The sequence below is a fragment of the Panthera leo genome, chromosome B2, assembly GCF_018350215.1.
Source record: "Panthera leo isolate Ple1 chromosome B2, P.leo_Ple1_pat1.1, whole genome shotgun sequence".
NCBI lineage: Eukaryota > Metazoa > Chordata > Mammalia > Carnivora > Felidae > Panthera > Panthera leo.
Genome location: NC_056683.1, coordinates 7,806,906 through 7,828,245, shown reverse-complemented (window position 1 = coordinate 7,828,245; position 21,340 = coordinate 7,806,906). Strand labels below are relative to the sequence as shown.

At 45.7% G+C, this 21,340-nt stretch overlaps 1 protein-coding gene across 1 annotated transcript; it reads left to right on the top strand.

Annotated features, from left to right (window-relative positions):
• The first annotated feature begins 4,257 nt into the window (after window positions 1-4,257).
• On the top strand, window positions 4,258-6,570 carry SOX4 (SRY-box transcription factor 4). Its single transcript, XM_042937780.1, has one exon. It carries the CDS (start codon window positions 5,068-5,070, stop codon window positions 6,508-6,510), a length of 1,443 nt encoding a protein of 480 aa, XP_042793714.1. The 5' UTR covers window positions 4,258-5,067; the 3' UTR covers window positions 6,511-6,570.
• Window positions 6,571-21,340: the final 14,770 nt, after the last annotated feature.

Genomic DNA, 21,340 nt, shown 5'->3' with positions numbered 1-21,340 from the left:
AGAATTCATACTCCAGCGGCCCAGGCAAACGCTCGTTTTCCGCTTGTCCTCGTGAGACGACGGAAAGGGAAGGAAAGGAAAAGTGACTTGGTAGGGCCATCAAGTGCTTACTTAATCCTACCAGGCGCTACTCGCTGGTGAGGAGGGGTGAGAAAGTGGTAAAAAAAAATTATTAGAGACTCTTACCTCTTAGCTTATTCTGGAAGTAAAATAAATCATGGATTTCATTTTGCCCCAGACTCCCTATTTTGCTCTTTTGTAAATATGAGTTACTTCCATGTTATGTTTTCAATACAAACCCTGAAAGGGAAGTCCGGTTCTCCTACAACTTCATGAAGTGGGAGTTGTAATTTGTCTACTTGATTGAGAAGTAAATCAGCCTCCGTTGGAGGGTTCTTTTCCCTCGAGTGTGCAACAGAAAACGCTGGGCCTTTCAGTTGGCAAAGTCCAATGACATCAGATTTCCCAGGGCTGCTCCCGGCCCGCTAAAGTAACAAACACGGGGGTTCCCCACCCCCTTTATTTCATTTGAACTGAACACTTGTCAGACCAGCTCCCACAGTCACGGTTTCTATAACCAACGCAAGGCAAAAATCTTGCAAATCAGTGCAAATCCAGGAGATTTGTTAAAGTAATTTCCCTTCAGTTCCCACCCACCCCACCCCCCCGTCCCCCACCACCCCCGCACCATGCCATAGGCATATAATAAACAGTGAGATGGAATCTTATTTCCATCTATACCCCATCCCATTTTATGGATGTGAGATTCTATGTTGTACAGGTATGTGAGAGCAGAAGAAATGAATTAGCAGATATTACATCTCAAATAGAATTCCATTATTTAATGGAAAAGATAATTTACCTTCATTCAAAATTTGAATCGTCTAACATCAGTGCTAACAAAGACAATTCGTTTATTCTAAAATAGGGTGGGGTTTTTGTTTGTCTGGTTTTGCTTTTTGCAAAATTGTCTTGGTTTACTGTTAATATGGCTTAAAGAGTAGCATTAAGAATTCCTTCATGTGCTGCAAAGCCAGCAGAGGGATCACTGAGTACTGATTTACAAGGGGCCACCAAATATTTGGTATTTGGGGAAAAAACATCAGTAATGTCGAACTGGTTACAAAGCATATGAAGTTAGGTAATGAGAACACTGAGGTCTCTTCTCGTTACTTGGTATTGAGAGGCCCCATACATTCCAGCATGCACGTGGTGAGAAAGAGGACTTTAATAAAAGCCATTTGTCAAATCTTTTCTTCCATTTGAAAAGAAATAGTGACATAGAAGAACAAACCTACTTTAGAGGTCTCAGCATTCATATATACTATAATCATGTTATAAAGTCAATGGAAATTACGAATACCTTAGTTCTTCAGTTCTAAGAACTTTTTTTTTGTTTTGTTTTCAACATCTCTAAGATATCTTACAACTGAGGGGATGTCACAGCTTCATTGGCAATTTTTCTTCCTTAGTTGCATGTAACAGTGGCGTGTCTTAAAAGCTACTGGATTTGTTAAAATAAAGAAAATACATCTCACAATACAAATAGGCCGGTGGCTATCTTTTTAGTATATACTTTTAAAAACCTGTGTGTAAGTAATGCACCTGGCTGGCTGGGTCCATGGAGCCCACCACTCTTGACCTCGGGTTGTAAGTTTGAGCCCCACGTTGGGCGTAAAGATTGCTTAAACATAAAAATCTTAAATTGTTTTAATTTTAAAATGTTTAAAAATTAAAAACCCATGTGATTTCAGCATAAACAAAATGACTAGGCCCACTTTGATTAAGTCCCACTTGCCCCCATACTTTTCAGTGGTGGGAGCAGAAATGGTTTCAGAAATGTAATCACTTACATTGCCAGTCGTCTTGACTGAATGATCACAAACTAGCTATGCTCTCAAATCATTAGTTGGTATAAATCCCAAAATAAATATATTTATTCCCTTTTTTTATTCTAGTGAAGATACTTTTATACATAAATTACATGTAGAAAATACATATACCTGTATATATTTGTGTACATACATGTATACAACTGTATGTATACTCTTAAGAGGTAATTTTTATGTCAGAGTATAACATTTAGGATTGCTGGGGTTTTTGAGTGTGCATACCCAAGAAAAGAAAACGCATGATGAAACACCCAACTTTGTTATATGCAAAAAAAAAAAAAAAAAGGTTTTTTGTTTAAGATTTGTTCCCCCTTCTAAAAGAAAAAGAATATAACTTGGGTAGGTAGTGGCCAAGAATGAGTTGCTTTTACTCAGAAAACATTCTTGCTTGGGTTGATCCTTGAAGATCCAGTCAGATGTCTCCAAAGGGTGTTATTTACAGTAAAATTCTAAATCTGACAACCTGGGCCTCTCGCCAGCTACATACTTTAAAAGTTTGACAAGATAAATAGAAATCTGCTGCCTCCCACTAGTCTGATCTGAATCAAAAGCTCACTTTATTACGTTGGGTTGGCCCTACCTAACCACCTATCCCTGGCCTGTAGAAAAACAGTTTAAGGAAAGACCAATTTTTACTTGAACCCTAATTTTCACACCTTGTGGTAGAGATCATTTTTGTGGCCAAATAAACATATATTCTGATCACCCTTGTACCTTTCCTCTGCCACACTCTCCACAATAGTCCTCACTTTCTTTTAAAATGATTAAGACAACAGGATTGCCACTATTGTCCTTGTATGGGTCACATACATACTCTGATTACTTTTCAAGTCAGCGACCATCCTCAGCGTGCCTGGCTGGCTCAGTCCGTGATCTGAGTTCAAGCCTCACCGTGGGTGTGGAGACTACTTTAAAAAAATCAGTGAGCATCCACAATTTTAGTCTCTTGAACAACAAAATGCTGCCTCTATTAGAAGGAGTATCTCTGGCATTGAATTACCAAGAGAAGGATAATAACATTCACTGGGGGCTTACAATGCATCAAACTCATTGAACCCTCACAACAACCCTATATGAAGTAGCTCCTAGTGTTCCCATATCACAGATGCGGAAGACTGAGACTTAATCATATGCCCAGAGTACAAAACCAAGTAAGAAGGACTAGCATCTAGGTCTAACATAAATCCAGAGGCCCCACTGTCTTCTGCCACAAGTTACCACCTCCTTCTTTCCCTCTGCCTTGGCCTTTTAGCTCCATTTGATTCAAGTAACATAGAAGCAACGTAGGAAGAATATTTAAGAGGAAAAATATATATAAGAAAGAACCCTTCTTAAAGGGTTGGGGCGGGGTGGGGGGGGGGGAGAAGGGAGGAGAGTGAAGCAACCTTGAATTTTGAAAATGTGGGAAACAAATATTGAGAAAGTAAATCGATTCCAATCCTTTACTCAACATTATCATCCTATACAAAACTCTATGGAAATTCTGCCATTAAGTATGGAACACTGCCTAATGTGTACCAGTGGAGAGCTCCTCTGTTTGGGCTATCTAGGATTTACAGGGGGGTTTAAATCGTTAAATAACCATAGTTAACCCCTGTTTGGTTAAGAGAGCAAGCAGTTGTTGCAAAAATTCCTCTCCTCTGCCTTCCACAAACAGAACAAAAATTGCTCTGAAGGGATTTACACAATACATCAACATCTGTGCTGTACCTAGAGTTGTTAAAATAATTGTGATGACAGGTGTCTAGGTACCACTTTCTTAATGGTTTTCAATATCCATTGATTTATTGTTGTGGCTTTCCTTCCCCCTTTTACATCCTTGGCTTTATGAAGGATCCGAGGAACAGATTTTGCACTAGAGGCTGATTCTTTATTCCAGTACTGAAAAGAACTAATAAAAATAATCACTTGGCTTTTAAGCAGAAAGCTTCCATTTACAGTATTTCACCCTTACTCCCCCCCACACACACACACTTCCAAGCCCCTTGTTATCTAACATAATGGTTAGAATACATTTCCGTCTCTCCCCTTAATAATTTCATGCATTAACATCCTCTTTACACACCACACACACACACACACACGCACGCACACACACACACACACACACACACAGAGCAAAAGGAAAAAAAGGCAGCAGAAATCTCAGCTGTACTTCTAGCCCTTTTAAAAAGTTTGCTCTGTAAATTGGAATGAGGTCAGATTTGGAGCTTCTCATTGCACGCGGAGATTATTATTGCATCGGGTTCCAAGCCAATGGGAAGCCCGGGGGAGGGGCTTGGCACGAGGAAGCGTTGGTTACAGCGGCTGATTGGCCGTGGCCAAGACTGTGAAAGGATAAAGAGGCGCGAGGCGGAATTGGGGTCTGCTCTAAGCTGCAGCAAGAGAAACTGTGTGAGGGGAAGAGGCCTGTTTCGCTCCCGGGTCTCTAGTTCTTGCACGCTCTTTAAGAGTCTGCATTAGAGGAACTCTGCCATTACCAGCTCCCTTCTTGCAGAAGGGAGGGGGAAACATACATTTATTCATGCCAGTCTGTTGCACGAAGGCTTTTTGGCTTCCTACCTTGCAACAAAATAATTGCACAAACTCCTTAGTGCCGATTCCGCCCACAGAGAGTCCTGGAGCCAGAGTCTTTTTTGCTTTGCATTGTAGGAAAGGGACTAAGTGATAGAGACTATGTCGCTTTCCTGAGCTCCTGAGAGAGCGCTCGTGAACTGGAACCAACTGCTTCAGGGGAAGAAAAAAAAAAAAAAAAAAAAAAAAGACTTGCCTGGGAGGCGGCGAGAAACTTGCACTGGAAGCTTCAGCAACCAGCATTCAAGAAACTCCTCTCCACTTTAGCACGGTCTCCAGACTCAGAGCCGAGAGACAGAGCAAACTGCGGCGCGGTGAGAGAGAGAGAAAGCGAGAGCCAGAGGAGAGGGAGGGAGAGACTCTCCAGCCTGGGAACTATAACTCCTCTGCAAGAGGCAGACTACTCCTTCCCCGCATCTTTGGGAGACTTTTCTCTCTTCGCCCAACGCCGCCCCGGCGAGGAGTGGAGGGGCCCGCACGGCCGCCGCGCGCTTTCTCCCGCTCGGCGTGTGCTTGGCCCGGGGAGCCGGGAGGGCCCGGCGATCGCGCCGCGGCCGCCGCGAGGGTGTGAGCGCGCGTGGGCGCCCGCCGAGCCGGGGCCATGGTGCAGCAAACCAACAACGCCGAGAACACGGAAGCGCTGCTGGCGGGCGAGAGCTCGGACTCGGGCGCCGGCCTCGAGCTGGGCATCGCCTCCTCCCCCACGCCCGGCTCCACCGCCTCCACGGGCGGCAAGGCCGACGACCCGAGCTGGTGCAAGACGCCGAGCGGGCACATCAAGCGACCCATGAACGCCTTCATGGTGTGGTCGCAGATCGAGCGGCGCAAGATCATGGAGCAGTCGCCCGACATGCACAACGCCGAGATCTCCAAGCGGCTGGGCAAACGCTGGAAGCTGCTCAAAGACAGCGACAAGATCCCTTTCATTCGGGAGGCGGAGCGGCTGCGCCTCAAGCACATGGCTGACTACCCCGACTACAAGTACCGGCCCAGGAAGAAGGTGAAGTCCGGCAACGCCAACTCCAGCGCCTCGGCCGCCGCCTCCTCCAAGCCGGGGGAGAAGGGAGACAAGGTCGGTGGCGGGGGCGGCCACGGGGGCGGCGGCGGCGGCGGCGGGAGCGGCAACGCGGGGGGAGGAGGCGGCGGCGCAAGCGGCGGCGGCGCCAACTCCAAACCCGCGCAGAAAAAGAGCTGCGGCTCCAAAGTGGCGGGCGGCGCGGGCGGCGGGGTCAGCAAGCCGCACGCCAAGCTCATCCTGGCGGGCGGCGGCGGCGGCGGCGGCGGCGGGAAGGCGGCGGCCGCGGGCGCCTCCTCCTCCTTCGTGGCCGAGCAGGCGGGGGCCGCTGCCCTGCTGCCCCTGGGCGCCGCCGCGGCCGCCGCCGACCACCACTCGCTGTACAAGGCGCGGACTCCCAGCGCGGCCGCCTCGGCCTCCGCGGCCGCCTCCGCCGCGCCGGGCCTGGCGGCCCCGGGCAAGCACCTGGCCGACAAGAAGGTGAAGCGCGTCTACCTGTTCGGAGGCCTGGGCGCGTCCTCGTCGCCCGCGGGCGGCGTGGGCGCGGGCGCCGACCCCAGCGACCCCCTGGGCCTGTACGAGGAGGGGGGCGCGGGCTGCTCGCCCGACGGGCCGAGCCTGAGCGGCCGCAGCAGCGCCGCGTCGTCGCCGGCCGCCGGCCGCTCGCCCGCCGACCACCGCAGCTACGCCAGCCTGCGCGCCGCCTCGCCCGCCCCGTCCAGCGCGCCGTCGCACGCGTCCTCGTCGGCCTCGTCCCACTCGTCGTCGTCCTCGTCGTCGGGCTCCTCGTCCTCCGACGACGAGTTCGAAGACGACCTGCTCGACCTGAACCCCAGCTCAAACTTTGAGAGCATGTCCCTGGGCAGCTTCAGCTCGTCGTCGGCGCTGGACCGGGACCTGGATTTTAACTTCGAGCCCGGCTCCGGCTCGCACTTCGAGTTCCCGGACTACTGCACGCCCGAGGTGAGCGAGATGATCTCGGGAGACTGGCTGGAGTCCAGCATCTCCAACCTGGTCTTCACCTACTGAGAGGGGGGCGCGCGCGCGCGCGGGCCGGGAGCAGAGGGCCGGGTTGGGGGGGGTGGGGGAGAGGAAAACAAAGAGAGCGAGAGAGAGCGAGAGAAGTGGACAGAGGAAGAGTTGGAAGAGAAAAGGGAAAATTGAAAAAAAAAAAAAAAAAAAGGAAAAGATTAAAAAAAAAAAAAAAGCGAGCAGGGCCGGCTTGGGCCGCGTCGCGGTCGCGGGAGAAAGCGCGGCGGCGTTTTGGGGACCCGCGCTCCCATCCCCCAGCTGCCCGGCCGCGGGGACGCGGAGGAGGCGGCGGGGAGACGGGGTGGGGGGGGGCGACCTTTTATTGTTCTTGATGTTGTTGTTGATGGCAAAAAAGCTACTTGGAGTTTCCTCCCCTTTGCCCGAAGAGACACCCCCACACACACCCCCCCCCACTTCCAACGAGCTTCCGGACTTGTCTGCTGCTCCCCCAGCAAGAAGCCGACTTGATAGTTTTTTCTAGAGACTGAAGGAATCTCGTCCCTTTCTCATCGCCCCCTTGCTGTTTTTGCTTTATTTTATCTCATTTCTTGATCGAGAGAGGAGGGGGAAAAAACAACAACAAAAAAAAGAAAAAGAAAAAAGAAAGCAAAGAAAAGAAAGAAACCCAACGCGCCCCCGGGGATTTAGTTCTCAGCACCCCCGCCACCCCCCTCCCCCTGAAGAAGACAGAAGGCTCCGGGCGTGGAATTGGACCGAAGGCTGATCTTTTGGGGGGTCGCGCAGGCTCGAGAAGCGCCGGGACTGAGAGACTCCACGCTGGCGGATTCCCGTTTTGCTGGGTTTTGCCTCCTTTTTTACTTTTTTTCCCTTTCTTTCTTCTTTCCTTCCTTCCTTCCTTCCTTTTTTTTTTTTTTTTTTTTTTCCTTGCCCCCTCCCGCAGCCGGAGGAGGAGGTGATGCGGAGAGCCCGGTGGGGAGCCCGGCGAGGGGCGCGGGTCGGGACGCGGGGTAGGGGGCTGCGGAGGAACTGGGACGGGTGTGCACGCTCGGGGAGCAGGTGGCGCGTCCCGGCGGCCCCCGCCCCGCGCATCCCCGCAATCAGAGAGGTGAGACTGGGCGGCCCGCGGGCGTGCAGGAGCGCGGACTGTTTGATGTGGTACCGGGGGGCCGTGGAGGGGCGAGTGGTTTCGGGCGGGGGGAAAAAAAAGAGGTTTTTTTCTTCTCTTAATCGGAATCGTGATGGTGTTGGATTATTTCACTGGTGGGGTTAATATAGCATGTTATCCTGTCTATCTTTTAAAGATTTCTGTATAAGACTGTTGAGCAGTTTTTAAAATAGTGTAGGATAATATAAAAAGCAGATAGATGGCGCTATGTTTGATTCCTACAACAAAATTATCACCAGCTTTTTTTCATTCTTAACTCTTTAAAGGATTCAAACGCAACTCAAATCTGTGCTGGACTTTAAGAAAGAAAGAAAAAAAACCACAATTCAGGACCAAATTTTTTCTCAGTGTGTATGTGTTTATTCCTTATAGGTGTAAATGAGAAGACGTGTTTTTTTCCCTCACCGATGCTTCATCCTCGTATTTTTTTTTTCCTTGTAAATGTAATCAGATGCCATTTTATATGTGGACGTATTTATACTGGCCAAACATTTTTCTTTTCTTATTTTGTCCCTTTTTTACTTTAACCTTTTCGTTTGCTTTCTTTTTTTTACTTCCTTTCTTCCTTCCTTTTTTTTTTTTCTTTTGTTTTTGTTGGATTTTTTGGTTTTTGGTTTGTTTTTTTTTTTTGTTTTTTTGGTTTTTTTTTGGTAGTTTGTTGTTACCCACGCCATTTTACGTCTCCTTCACTGAAGGGCTAGAGTTTTAACTTTTAATTTTTTATATTTAAATGTAGACTTTTGACACTTTTAAAAAACAAAAAAAGACAAGAGAGATGAAAACGTTTGATTATTTTCTCAGTGTATTTTTGTAAAAAATATATAAAGGGGGTGTTAATCGGTGTAAATCGCTGTTTGGATTTCCTGATTTTATAATAGGGCGGCTGGTTAATATCTCACACAGTTTAAAGAATCAGCCCCTGATTTCTCCATGTTTACACTTCAATCTGCAGGCTTCTTAAAGTGACAGTATCCCTTATCCTGCCACCAGTGTCCACCCTTTGACCCCAGTCTTATAAAAAAGGGGGGGGGAGAGAATTAGCCAAACACTGTACGCTTTTCAGAAAAAACAAAATTTTTTAAATAAAAACTGTTCTGTCCAGAGGCTTTAAAACTGGTGCATTTACAGCAAAAAGGGATCCTGTAGCTTTAACTTGTAAACCACATCTTTTTTGCACTTTTTTTATAAGCAAAAACGTGCCGTTTAAACCACTGGATCTATCTAAATGCCGATTTGAGTTCGCGACACTATGTACTGCGTTTTTCATTCTTGTATTTGACTATTTAATCCTTTCTACTTGTCGCTAAATATAATTGTTTTAGTCTTATGGCATGATGATAGCATATGTGTTCAGGTTTATAGCTGTTGTGTTTAAAGATTGAAAAAAGTGGAAAACATCTTTGTACATTTAAGTCTGTATTATAATAAGCAAAAAGATTGTGTGTATGTATGTTTAATATAACATGACAGGCACTAGGACGTCTGCCTTTTTGAGGCAGTTCCGTTAAGGGTTTTTGTTTTTAAACTTTTTTTTGCCATCCATCCTGTGCAATATGCCGTGTAGAATATTTGTCTTAAAATTCAAGGCCACAAAAACAATGTTTTGGGGGAAAAAGAAAGAAAAAAATCATGCCAGCTAATCATGTCAAGTTCACTGCCTGTCAGATTGTTGATATATACCTTCTGTAAATAACTTTTTTTGAGAAGGAAATAAAATCAGCTGGAACTGAACCCTAAATCTCGACTTTTGTCATTATTATTAGACCCAAAGCCTCTAAGATTGGGAGGGCCCCCATCTGCCTTAGCTGTGAAACAAGTAAGTTCTCCCAGGACTGCCTGTTCAATGCGACCTTACTGGGGAATAAGAAGTTCCTCTTGGCCAGATTTGGCAGGCCCTGACCGTGAAATGACGGCGTCCGCTGAATACGTGTCAACTCTGCACGCTTTCTAGGAATTTTCTGATTTTTACATTTAAATAAATGCCGTTTGTCTTGAAATTTTAAAAGGAGGGGGAAGGGCGATGTGGACAGAATCCTTTACAGACAAAAACTGGCCGGCTGCTCTTTTTTTTTTTTTTTTTTTCTCTAAGCCTTCTGTTCCTAAAGCTGCTTTATCCGCGACTTACCCCAGCTCGCTAACCATCCAGCAGTGGCTAGAATTGTTTTCCACAGATTAAGAACACACGAGCCTGTTAAATGATCGCCCTGTTGTGGAGGAGGAAGCCATCAGTGATTTTGAAATGGAAAGGGATCCATTTTTTGCCTAGAAGCAGAAAGGTTCGTGTGGTGCTAAAAAGTCTCCATTTTGTGCCATGCCCATTTTGTGGGTTATTAATGTAAGTGAAATGCAACAATAGAGATGAACTGGAGAAGTTGGCTTCCTGAAGGCTGAAGGGAAACCCAACCCCCACTCTGGATCTGTGAATAGCACGCTTTCACCTAGTGGAGATTTATACTTTTTATATGCGTCTGGCACAGCAGTATTACTGAGACCTGTATGCAGGGGGGGTGGGGGGTGGGGGAGAAAACAGGCCCATTAGTGCTGGCTTGGAAGCTGCATCTTGCTAAGTAGCACTATTTCCTGTTTACTTTGAGAGTTAACTATTGCCATTAACTAACAAAACCTGTCCTTACTTCCAAACCGTTGGTTGATTAAAAATGTGTGCTGTGTGTGTTTTTCTAGTTTTCTAGCCCTGGAGAGGTGGAGTTAATACGCAGACATGTTTGGAAGTAACCCTTTCAGCCATCAGGATGGCTTGTACGTAAAGCAATATCCTTCATCCTAGAAGAAGAGGTTTTTGGAGGCGAGTCCAAAACGTGCACATTTTGTTGTTCAGTGAAGAGCAGGCAATCTCTACCTCCAAAATAGTGTAACTGTTGTGTTTCAATATAATTTCACCTTTTCAAGATGATTATAGATACTAGTTTCCAATTTTTTTTTTTTTTTTTGCATTTTTCCAATAGAGTTGTTTTCGTTGCATTTGTATACTGAAACTGTGAGATCTCATTTTTTTTAAAGAAGACCTTAAAACCATATGGCATCTTAAGTCTCTTCAAAAACCTTTGCAGGGGGAGGGGGAGCTCCTTTTATAAAGTGCTTAAATTTAATTTTTGTTCATTGTAGTTATGATGATTGTTTAGTTTTTTCAGATCCAAAGTATCAAAACCTTGACATAAATGAAGCCTATATGAGGCACTTTTTTTATATTTTATTTTGTAGGGTTCTCCTAGAACTATATATTTTTCCTGTATTTTCCATGTGAGGGCATATGCTTTAAATGTTTTCTTTAAGAATTTTGGTAATGTTCCTTTAAAAATGAAAGCTTAAGTGTGTGTCCTTCTTAGCAGGTGATAGAATAAGGTGTAAGAAACATTTTTGTACTTTAAGCAGTTTTCATTCGTAAGGATACTAACGTGTTGGATGGTACAAGGCATAAAAAACCTGAGAAACCAAACAGTTTAGTATGGCTTTTTCTTTCAGAGAATTTGGATCAACAGAAAGGAATAAATTTCAGATTTTCTTTTAAGACTATCAAACTATTTTTCTTTAAAGACAGTGCTGCGGGGGAGGCAGGGGGCCTAGGCAGCTCAGTCAGTTGAGCTTCTGACTTCTGCGCTCAGGTCGCGATCTCGCGTTTTGTGGGTTCGAGCCCCACATCGGGCTGTGTGCTGACGGCTCTGAGCCTGGAGCCTGCTTCGGATTCTGTGTCTCCCTCCCTCTCCGCCCCTCCCCCACTCACACTCTGTCTCCCTCAAAAATAAATATTAAAGAAATATTTTTTGATTAAAAAAGACACTGCTTCGGGCCCTTGTGCTCCATCAGAAATGTGCATCACTTAGTACACTTGCTGATGTAACTTCTGTCACTTCCTAGTTGAGTACCTACAAGTGCCAAGAAAAAAATACAGAGCCTGTAAGCTGATACAGTAGTAGGCGGGGTGCCTAAAATGGCTTCTTCCAGCTGCTCTAGGGACTGGCCTGGGGGTGCTGGAGACATTAAAGGGTCCTAAAGAAAGTGAAAGCAAAGGGTTGGGAAGTGAATGTCAACATTTACTGAGTATTTCCTGTATTTATAGTGTACTCATGAATTAGAAAACATGGTTTGGGGAATGCCAGGGGTCAGAAAGCTTCATCAAAATTTAAAACAATTTAAGGATCCCAAGGAAGCATTGGAAAGATCCCTGTATCCAAGAAAACCAAGAATTCTGCTAGAAATGTAAGTGTATCTTACCCATGTGAATTTCTCAGGGTGAAAGATTGATCTGCTTTATTTTTCTTCTGGTTTTGTTTTACACCCACTTTTTCTCCTCCTTTGAGGCCTATAAACTACTTTTTAAACCCGTAGTTGCTAACCTCCACCCCTACCCCTCCTATCCATCCTGAAAAATGAATCTCCATATACATTTCTAGATCTTTACTCTGGCTGTCTTTCGAAAACTAGAGTGGAGAGGGTACGGTCAGAAGAAGCATCTCTAGGTATCTGCTTGGTGTTTCCGACTCTGCCCCAAATCCACCAGGCTCCCCTCTATCCAGAATAAGAATGCAAAATTCACGTGCTGCCATTTAAGGCCCTGCACAAAATGGTCTTAGCCCCCCTTTCCAGTTCTCTAAAACTCCCAACGTAGCCAAACTGGCCTCTCCCATTAGACTGGAATTCTTGGAGGACTGGAACCAGGCCTTAAATACTTCCTGTATCCCCAAATTTGCCTTCCCTGGTTCAGTTGCATACAATAAACGTTTAAGTCTCAACTTGTTGACTTTACATTTACATTGTTTCAGTGGGTCCTTAAGAGCTTCCAAAATGCTTTTGCATATTATGCTGCCTGATTATAGCAGCTGTGGTAAGCAGGGTCCGTGGACTTTGGGAAAACCAGGCTTAGAATTCTAGCTCAGGGCCTCTGATCACATTTCTTAGCCTCTTTATGCTTCAGTATTGTAATACCCGGTGAGATGCCTAGCCTACTGTAAGGGCTCATAAAATGCTAGTTCCTTACCTTACGGGTTGTTCTAGAAAAGGTAACCCATGTACAGGCCTAGTACAATGCTAGCAACATATTTTTGAAAATAAATCCCCCCAGAATCAGTGTCTTCACTACAGCAGAATTGTCTGGAAATTCTTGTTAAATGGCAGAGATTACCAAGATTATCAGACTCTGAGCTGGGGCCCTAAGAAGCCCCCCCCCCCCCCCCCCCCCCCCCGCCGCCCCATGTTTTTCCAGTGTTTCAGAATCCCTGAAACCAAAGTTTCAGATTCCTGCCCCAATGGTATGTTAGCATATTCTCCCAATAAATCCACAACAAGGGATTATGACTCCCTTTTGTTACAAGGAGAAATTGAGTTCAGAGTAGTTCAATGATTGGTCTGAGGTCATGAGGTCAGAAGTGAGCGAAAGGGCACCGGAAGCCCTTCTCGTGAGCCATAGTTCTTGTTTCCGAACTAGATGTCTTCTCCACTATAATAACAGAGAAACAGGCTTTAGCCAAGGCCTCAGGCCTGTGGGTAAGGATTCCTTCAGCCCTCCCACTTGCTAGCCGTTTCCCAAGGATGCCCTCCTGCCTTCCTGACTGAAAGAGCAAGGTTGGGTGATGAGCTAAGGTTGAATATTTTGTCTGTAGTCCAGTTCAAAAAAAGGTGCTCAGATAAAATGAACTCTGAGAGCGAGGCTTGGAACAAGGGACTGAGCCAGAGAATAGAAAGGCGTAAATACAGTGAGTGGGACTTCTGCTTTGCAGCCTGAAAGGCAGATTCCTGCGAGTGAGGAAACTGGGAATGATTCAGAGGAACACATTCAGCCTTTCCAGAGAAGGCTACCAGCTACCCATTCTAACCTAATGAGATTGACCGTTGGCTACAGTTAACTTGAAGGGTTTTATGGTTTCCTGCATGTGTTGTTTTCCTTCTCAATGTTAAAAAGAAGAAGAAGAAGAAAAAAAAAAAAAAGCCTCACATCACCAAACGGTATTTCCCAGGGGGCTGTTTGAGGAGGCTGCCGCATTTTGGTCTGCGCCTTAGTTAACAACGCACCTCCATCCGAGTATGTCCCTGGATACAGGTGATAATAAATTTAGTCCCTTTTATTTTCTTCCGCCACTTTGAATTCAGGGCACTTGGTTTATGGAGGACGGCCAGACACGCCAGGCCTAAGTCAAGTCATGGCAGGAAGCTTCACCTAGAGACTTCCTGCACCCTGCAGACTTTTTGCTGAAGGACAGGGCTCTAACTCGTCTGCACCAATGCACGACATCGCTTTGCATCACGCGTAAGACATTCAAATGCTATTCCATTTGAGTTTTTTGTTGTGGTTTTTAAGGATAGGACAGAAGAATCCGATGAAATGTCGTCATGTAGCTTGCTTGGTTCCTTATATGTTTTCCCTAAAACATAATTCTTTGGATGAGTTTGTAAACACATACTGAATGTGCTGTTTCCGGACACAATCTGCAGTTGAAAGCCAGGAGGCAAATGAAAACCCTGTTAGCAGGCTCTCTGCTTATAGTGAATGCAGTGAACGTCCGGCAGTTGTAGCCAGGTGATCGGCTAACGTGTAGGGTGCTTGTCTCCGCTTTTAGGAGAGCGAAGCAGCCAAATCTCGTTTAACAATCAATTAGCAATCATTGCATATGTGGTTAATTGCCGCCTTCTTCCCAGTGCCTGTCCTAACCTCCCCGGCTGCCAACACCTACAACCTGTGAAAATACCTCTTCTGGAACTCCTGACCTTCATCTTGGCCTCTGCTCTCTCCCTCCCCTTTCCCACACTCTCCATGTGGCCCTTTTATCTCTCTTGTTTGCCAATCCCCTGAGACACTGAATAATTTATTTGAAGTTCCTGGGAAGTGGTGGGACTTTAGTCTAAAAACACATTGCACTTTGTTCCTCCCCCTGGCAGAAGCAGGTCCAGAAGCCTGTCTTTTTTTTGTTTGTTTGTTTGTTTCCAAGATACTCAAATTAGGATATTTTGAGTAAGACTTGATTTTATTTATTTATTTTTTAAGTTTATTTATTTTGAGAGAGAGCGAGCACGTGCGGGCACCAGTGGGGGAGGGGCAGAGAGGGAGAGAGAGAGAATCCCGAACGGGTTCATGCTGTCAGCACAGACCCTGATGAGGGGCTCCAACTCACAAACCATGAGATCATGACCTGAGCCACTACAGTTGGACCCCTAACTGAGCCACCCAGGCATCCCCAGAAGCCTGTCTTTGAAAGAGGTAATGCTAAATTCATTTGCAGATTGGCTAACGGTTTTAAGTTTTGGGTGAGCCCCCAATGAATCCAGATGTTGGAGGGAAAAAAAAAACGGGTGGGGGGAAGGTATTGCTGAAAGTGAAAAGTACCTTGGATCCCCCAAATAAGGCCGCCCAAAGACTCTTCCCAGATACTGTTTCAAGATGTTAAAAGGTGTGCTGTAGTCAAGGAGATTTAAAAACCGTTGAGCACTGGGTGTTGTATGAAAACCAATTTGACAATAAATTTCATAATAAAAAAAAAACACGTTGCTTAGGAAAATGTCCAATTTTTAATTGTTGCAACAGTGTATGTGTGCAAATGGGAAAGTCTTTGCCGAGTAGCTCCTAGAAGTGGCATTGCTAGGTCTTAGTGCCCCAAACATAGGCTCACAGCAGTTTTCCCACCCTGGACTTGCTTAGGTGCGAAGTGTGTGCTGGGCAGAAAACCAGTGATAGGTCTAAGTGACCTAAGGTTAAAAATTAAACCAAACTGGGGAGCCTGGATGGCTCAGTCAGTTGAGCGTCTGACTTCGGTTCAGGTCATGGTCTCGAAGTCTGTGAGTTCGAGCCCCGCATCGGGCTCTGTGCTGACAGCTGGAAGCCTGGAACCTGCTTCCGATTCTGTGTCTACCTCTCTCTCTGCCCCTCCCTTGCTCATGCGCGCTCTCTCTCTCTCTCTCTCTCTCAGAAATAAACATTAAAAAAAAATTAAAAAATTAAACCAAACTTTGAAACTGTCATTTCCCCCAACCCCCACCCCCCCAGAGAAGGTGGATAGACTGTTATAACAGGTAAACAGGGCTGTTGGTAAATCATTCTGTCTTCTATTCCAAGTCTCTGATAACATACGTGATTTAAAAAACACAGGGGCAGCTGGGTGGCTCAGTCGGTTGAGCGTCTGACTTCGGCTCAGGTCATGATCTCACGGTCTGTGAGTTCAAGCCCCACATCGGGCTCTGTGCTGACAGCTCAGAGCTTGCCTGCTTCGGATTCTGTGTCTCCCTCTCTCTGTGACCCTCCCCCCATTCATGCTCTGTCTCTCTCTGTCTCAAAAATAAAATAAAACATTAAAAAAAGTTACAAAACACAACAGTCACAGAAATAGCCCCCCAGAGCCCCCCATAGTGCCAAAGTGTAGGGACTGTACCACAATCAAAATGAACATGAGGACAGAGATCAACTCTCTGTCTTTTTTTTTTTTTTTTTTTTTTTTTTTTAGAGAGAGAGAGAGAGAAAAAGAGCACATGGGGGAGGGGCAGAGAGAGAATCCCAAGCAGGCTCCATGCTGTCAGCACAGAGCCTGATGAGGGGCTTCAACTCACAAACTGTGAGATCATGACCTGAGCCGAAATCACGAGTCAGACTCTCAAGCAGCTGAGCCACCCAGGTGCCCCTGGTCTTTTTCCTTCATTAGAACTCACCAGACTCCTCCTCATTAATGTGTTACTGGCTCTACTCTCGTTAGGCTCTGTATTTGCCAGAAGCAGGGGCTCACTGAAGTAACCTCACATCATGGGGCTTTATTTCAAAGAAACACGTGACTACCAGGGAACTAGAAATTTCATGAGAGTTCTGGAAGAAATATAATTTAAAATCCACGGCTCTAGTGAGCACTGTTAATTGGTTGCCTAATTTAGCATCAAGAAGGTGCAGATATTAATACGGATTGAGTATTCTCCCGGTTTTCCTATGTGTCTTGACTTTCTCCCAATACCAAATCCTTGATTCTTTTTTCCATATATTATCCTCGAATTCCCTTTAAAACAGAAGTTTGGGTGCCTGGTTCTTGTTTTTTGCCTTTGCTTCTGGGGTCTGAAAGTCTTAATCCTTCCTCTTACATCCTTTCTTTGTCCTCTCTTTATCCTGGGAGAGTGAGCCCAGGGTCCGCAGAGCATGTACACTTATTCCTCTACTGTCCACACCATTCTCACTGAAAACAGTTTGGTTTTTTATCTCTTTAATACACTAGGTCTTTTTTCTGTAGCCCTAATGTTGGCATGGAGGCCTGGAGTTATAAACAGTGAGGATTCAGTATACCACATTCTTCTGTTTTTTAACATTTATTTAATTTTGAGACACAGGGAGAGCGCTAGTGGGGGAGGGAGAGAGAGAGAAGAAAACAGAGGATCCGAAGCAGGTTCCCCACTGCAATGGGGGGGGGGGGCGTTGAACACAGGAATAGTGAGATCACCACCTGAGCAAAAGTCAGCTGCTTAACCAACTGAGCCACCCAGGCGACCCAAGTATACCACATTCTGAAAGAGAGTGCCCAGTATTGTGAGCCAAAGCCCCTACTGTAATCATCCAGAGCAGAATTGATCTAATATAATTAATACTCTCCTCGCCCCACCCCACCCCCAAGTCCAAATAAGCAGAACACTAGAGACAAGGAAGGAAAAGAATCGAAAGGTCTTGAGACATCCCTGTGGGGAGCATAGGAGATCCTCATCCCATTCAAAGCCAAGTGATGGGAAGGTTCGGAGGGATTCTGCAAGGGATTCTGTACCTGTAAGAAGTGGGATTGGTATTCTCTTTGGTCATGTGCCTCATCAGGTAGCTGAGTTGGAATCGACACAAAGAGACAGAGGACGGGGGCGTCCGGGCGGCTCAGTTGGCTAAGCGTCCAACTCTGGCTCATATCGTGATCTTGCAGTTCATGAGTTCGAGCGCCACGTCAGGCACTGCACTGACCACTCAGAGCCTGGAGCCTGCTTCGGATTCTCCCTCTCTCTCGGTCCCTTCCCCCGCTCACTCTCTGTCTCTGTCTCTCTGTCTCTCGCAAAAATAAATAAACATTAAAAAATTTAAGAAAAGGAGAGACAGAGGACTCTGGCAGTGGCCAGTTATGTAAAGGGATATTAGTATTGTCCCCTGTCTTTACTCCATCCCCCCAACACACTGGAGGACCTAAGTTTCAAAGTGGCTTGAGGAGAAACTGTTTTTCCCCTTCAAGCTGCTCAGCTTGGCTGCCAAGAAGAGAGGAGGTTTAAGTCAAGTTTGAGGGTGAATTTTAAAACTATGGACTTTTTATTTTGTTTTAACATTTTATTTTTAAGTAATCTCTACCCCCAACAATGGGGCTCAAACTCACGACCCCAAGACGAAGAGTCGCATGCTCTGCCGACTGAGCCAGCCAGGCGCCCTTAAAACCGTTTGGACTTCTTCATAATTGGAAATGACCAGAAAGTTATGGGCTCATACCACAATGTCGTTAGACACTCTGTTTTGGTTTTTCCCTGCACCATGATGCCAATCTTATCACACTCTACTGTCCTGGTAGAACATCCGTGTGGCAAACTGGTAAACGATATTTGGGGATGGGCGTAAGGCTCCTTCATAGCTAAGTAAGAAAGGGAGTTTGTCCCATGTAGTCATCGTGAAGCCCAAAACTCACTTCTCCCTTTCTTTCCCCTTTAAACAGATGTGCTCAAAGAAAATCACACATAGACATGAAACCTGAACAGTTCCTCTTTCAACTATTTTGCATAAAAAGTTTGCTTTAAAAAATGAAAAAAAAAACATGCTTTGGGATATGATATGGAGCACTGGTCACAGAATTTTAAACTTTTTCGTTTTTATTTTTTTGAGTTTATTTATTTACTTTGGGGGAGAAAGAGAGAGAGCGGGAGGGAGGGGCAAAAAGATGGAGATTGGATCCCAAGCAGGCTCCGTGCTGTCAGCACAGAGCCTGATGCGGGGCTTGATCTCGTGACCAGAGCCGAGATCGAGGGTTGGGTGCTCAACTGACTGAGCAACACAGGCACCTCTAAACTTTGTAGATTATAAACAAACTTGAGAGGCAGTTTGACCCACTTCCCTAGATTAATCCTGCCAAATCCCCTAATTTTCACATAATCCTGAAAAGCGGTGGTCTATACTCCCAAATTAACTGTTATTATCCAAATTGTTATTAAAACCACTGAACCCTCAGGGCGCTTGGGTGGCTCAGTCAGTTAAGCGTCCAACTTCAGCTCAGGTCATGATCTCGTGGTCAATGAGTTCGGGCCCCATGTCGGACTCTGTGCTAACAGCTCAGACAGAGCCTGGAGCCTGGTTCAGATTCTGTGTCTCCCTCTCTCTCTGCTCCCCTCCTGCTCACACTGTCTCTCTCTCTCTCTCTCAAATAGACATTTAAAAAAAGTTTTTTTAAAGTGCTGAACCCTCAAAATCAAATAAAGCCCAGTGCCTTTCCATTAGGACTACTGTTAGGTTGGTATTAGGAGAACATCAATATGATTGAAACTTTTAAATTAAATGATTCTTAGTCTCTTAACTACTAGACATACTTACATTTTAAAAACAAGATGCTAAAAACCAGTGAAGCTGTCCACTTGTGGAGGGGTGGGTAATTTGACCAAGTCAAGTGAGAACATTCAGGAAACGTGAGAGACCATCTTTAGCTAGAGGTTGGTAATTGGCTGCCATTTTGAAAGGCTCACTGACACCAGGCCTTGGGAATCTCCCAATTATTTCCCCTTTGCCTTTCAAACTGACATGTTCTCTAAAAAAGTAGGAGGGTGTTATGGTCAGCGTTCAAATGTTGCAGATACCTATTATGCTCAAATACCTTTACCTAATATATTTGAATACATATTACTAAGCAAACTGGCTGAAAGAACTTCTCAATAACTCACAAGCATTTTATTGATGAAGGCTACCCCCAAATATTTAGGGAGTGGAGAAGCCCAAGATATTCCCATTTCCTCCATGTAAGAAGACGGACGTCTGCAGACGATGATCGCCAATTGTTTCCCCCTTTGGGCTACCATTAACGGAGGCCATAACAACTGTGGAACATTTACAGATCCCTGAAATCACTCACCTCTCGTCCTCCCTTCCCAGGTGACTGGAGCCCACTGTGGTTCTCCAACCTGTCCGCACTCATCATTCAGTCAGTCAAGGCCCTCCTCGGAGAGCATGTCCCACCCCACCCTTGATTCCTGCATGGCTCGGTCCCTTGGGAAGGAGCTCTTTTCTCTCTATCTCTGTGCCATCTCTGATTCAAGTTGGTCCATCTGGAAGTAATATTACCCAAGCGTTTACACCCGGAGCCTGGTTCTCCACAAGTGACTGCATGTTTCCTGAAACCAACTATTGGCAGCTGTTACATAGGCATTTGCTGCTTTTTAGATACCTATAATTACACCAATTATGCCAATCATTGATGTTTATAAAGGATTTAAAATTTTACACACCCAGGAAAAGTCTGTCAGAAAGCGGCATTCGAGGCAGAGGGACACCCACAGAGGGGCCTATCTGGCCATTTCAATTGCTGCTGAAAGCCCCTTAAACTGAGCATCAGCAGAGTGAGTGAGGCTCTTATGAGCCTATATGTCTTAGGCAAGTGAATCCTGTCACTGGAAGAAAATTCTGTTTGGTTAAGGACCACCACAGAACTCAATCTAACTTTTATCTTTAAAGGAGGGAACAACGTGTCCAAGTTCATGAAATTAGGTTTTTGACCTCAAACTTTCTTTTTTTTAATTTTTTTTTTTTACATTTATTTATTTTTGAGAAACAGAGTGAGACAAGGCGTGAGCGGGGGAGGGGCAGAGAGAAAAGGAGACACAGAATCGGAAGCAGGTTCCAGGCTCTGAGCTGTCAGCACAGAGCCCGACGCGGGGCTCGAACCCACAAACTGTGAGATCATGACCTGAGCCGAAGTAGGATGCTCAACCAACTCAGCCACCCAGGTGCCCCGACCTCAAACTTTCTGAATGGCAACAGGAGGGTGAGATGGCATTCGTGTCCCCGCCTCCACCTTTAGGTTCAATAAAAGGCTGGAGTGGTCAGCATGCTGAACCAGAAACCAGAGAGTGGTCCCAATGGCACCAGGTAGAGCCACATCAGGGCCTGGAGCAGAAGGAAACACTGGGCAATACCCATCCTGTGTTTATTTTTTTTTTTATTTGATACTTTGGGGCGCCTGGGTGGCTCAGGTCATGATCTAATGGTCTGCGTGTTCAAGCTCCACATAGGGCTCTGCGCTGACAGCTCAGAGCCTGGAGCCTGCTTGGGATTCTCTGTCTCCCTCTCTCTCTGCCCCTCCCCTGCTCATGCTCTGTCTTTCTCTCTCAAAAATGAATAAATGTTTTTTTAAAAAGTTAAAAAAAAAACATTTGATACTTTGCTCATTGTAGATTTTTGGCATTCTGATTTTTTTAATATTACATTAAGGTACTATTCTTCTTGATTATGGACTCTGCCCCTTATGTTCTGTGCCTGGGTGAGCTCCTTACTTGTTTCGTCCTAACCCACAGCCTGGGTTCCCGAGCATAGGTTTGGTGTGTGCTTTGCCGGCTGGGTAAATGTCCTTATATCTGAGTCTCTTTTATATGCCTGTGTTTTATGTATTTGCCATTTGCCCGGCGGCCAGCTGGGCAGAATGTAACGCATTTTTTGAGTGGAGCTCTTGAAACATTGGAACGATTGTCCTTTCATCGTTTGGTGTGTGTAAGGATCGTCTAGGGTGCTTG

Excerpts from the sequence above, each read along its gene's own strand:
- SOX4 (XM_042937780.1), top strand. The coding sequence starts at position 5,068 with ATGGTGCAGCAAACCAACAACGCCGAGAACACGGAAGCGCTGCTGGCG.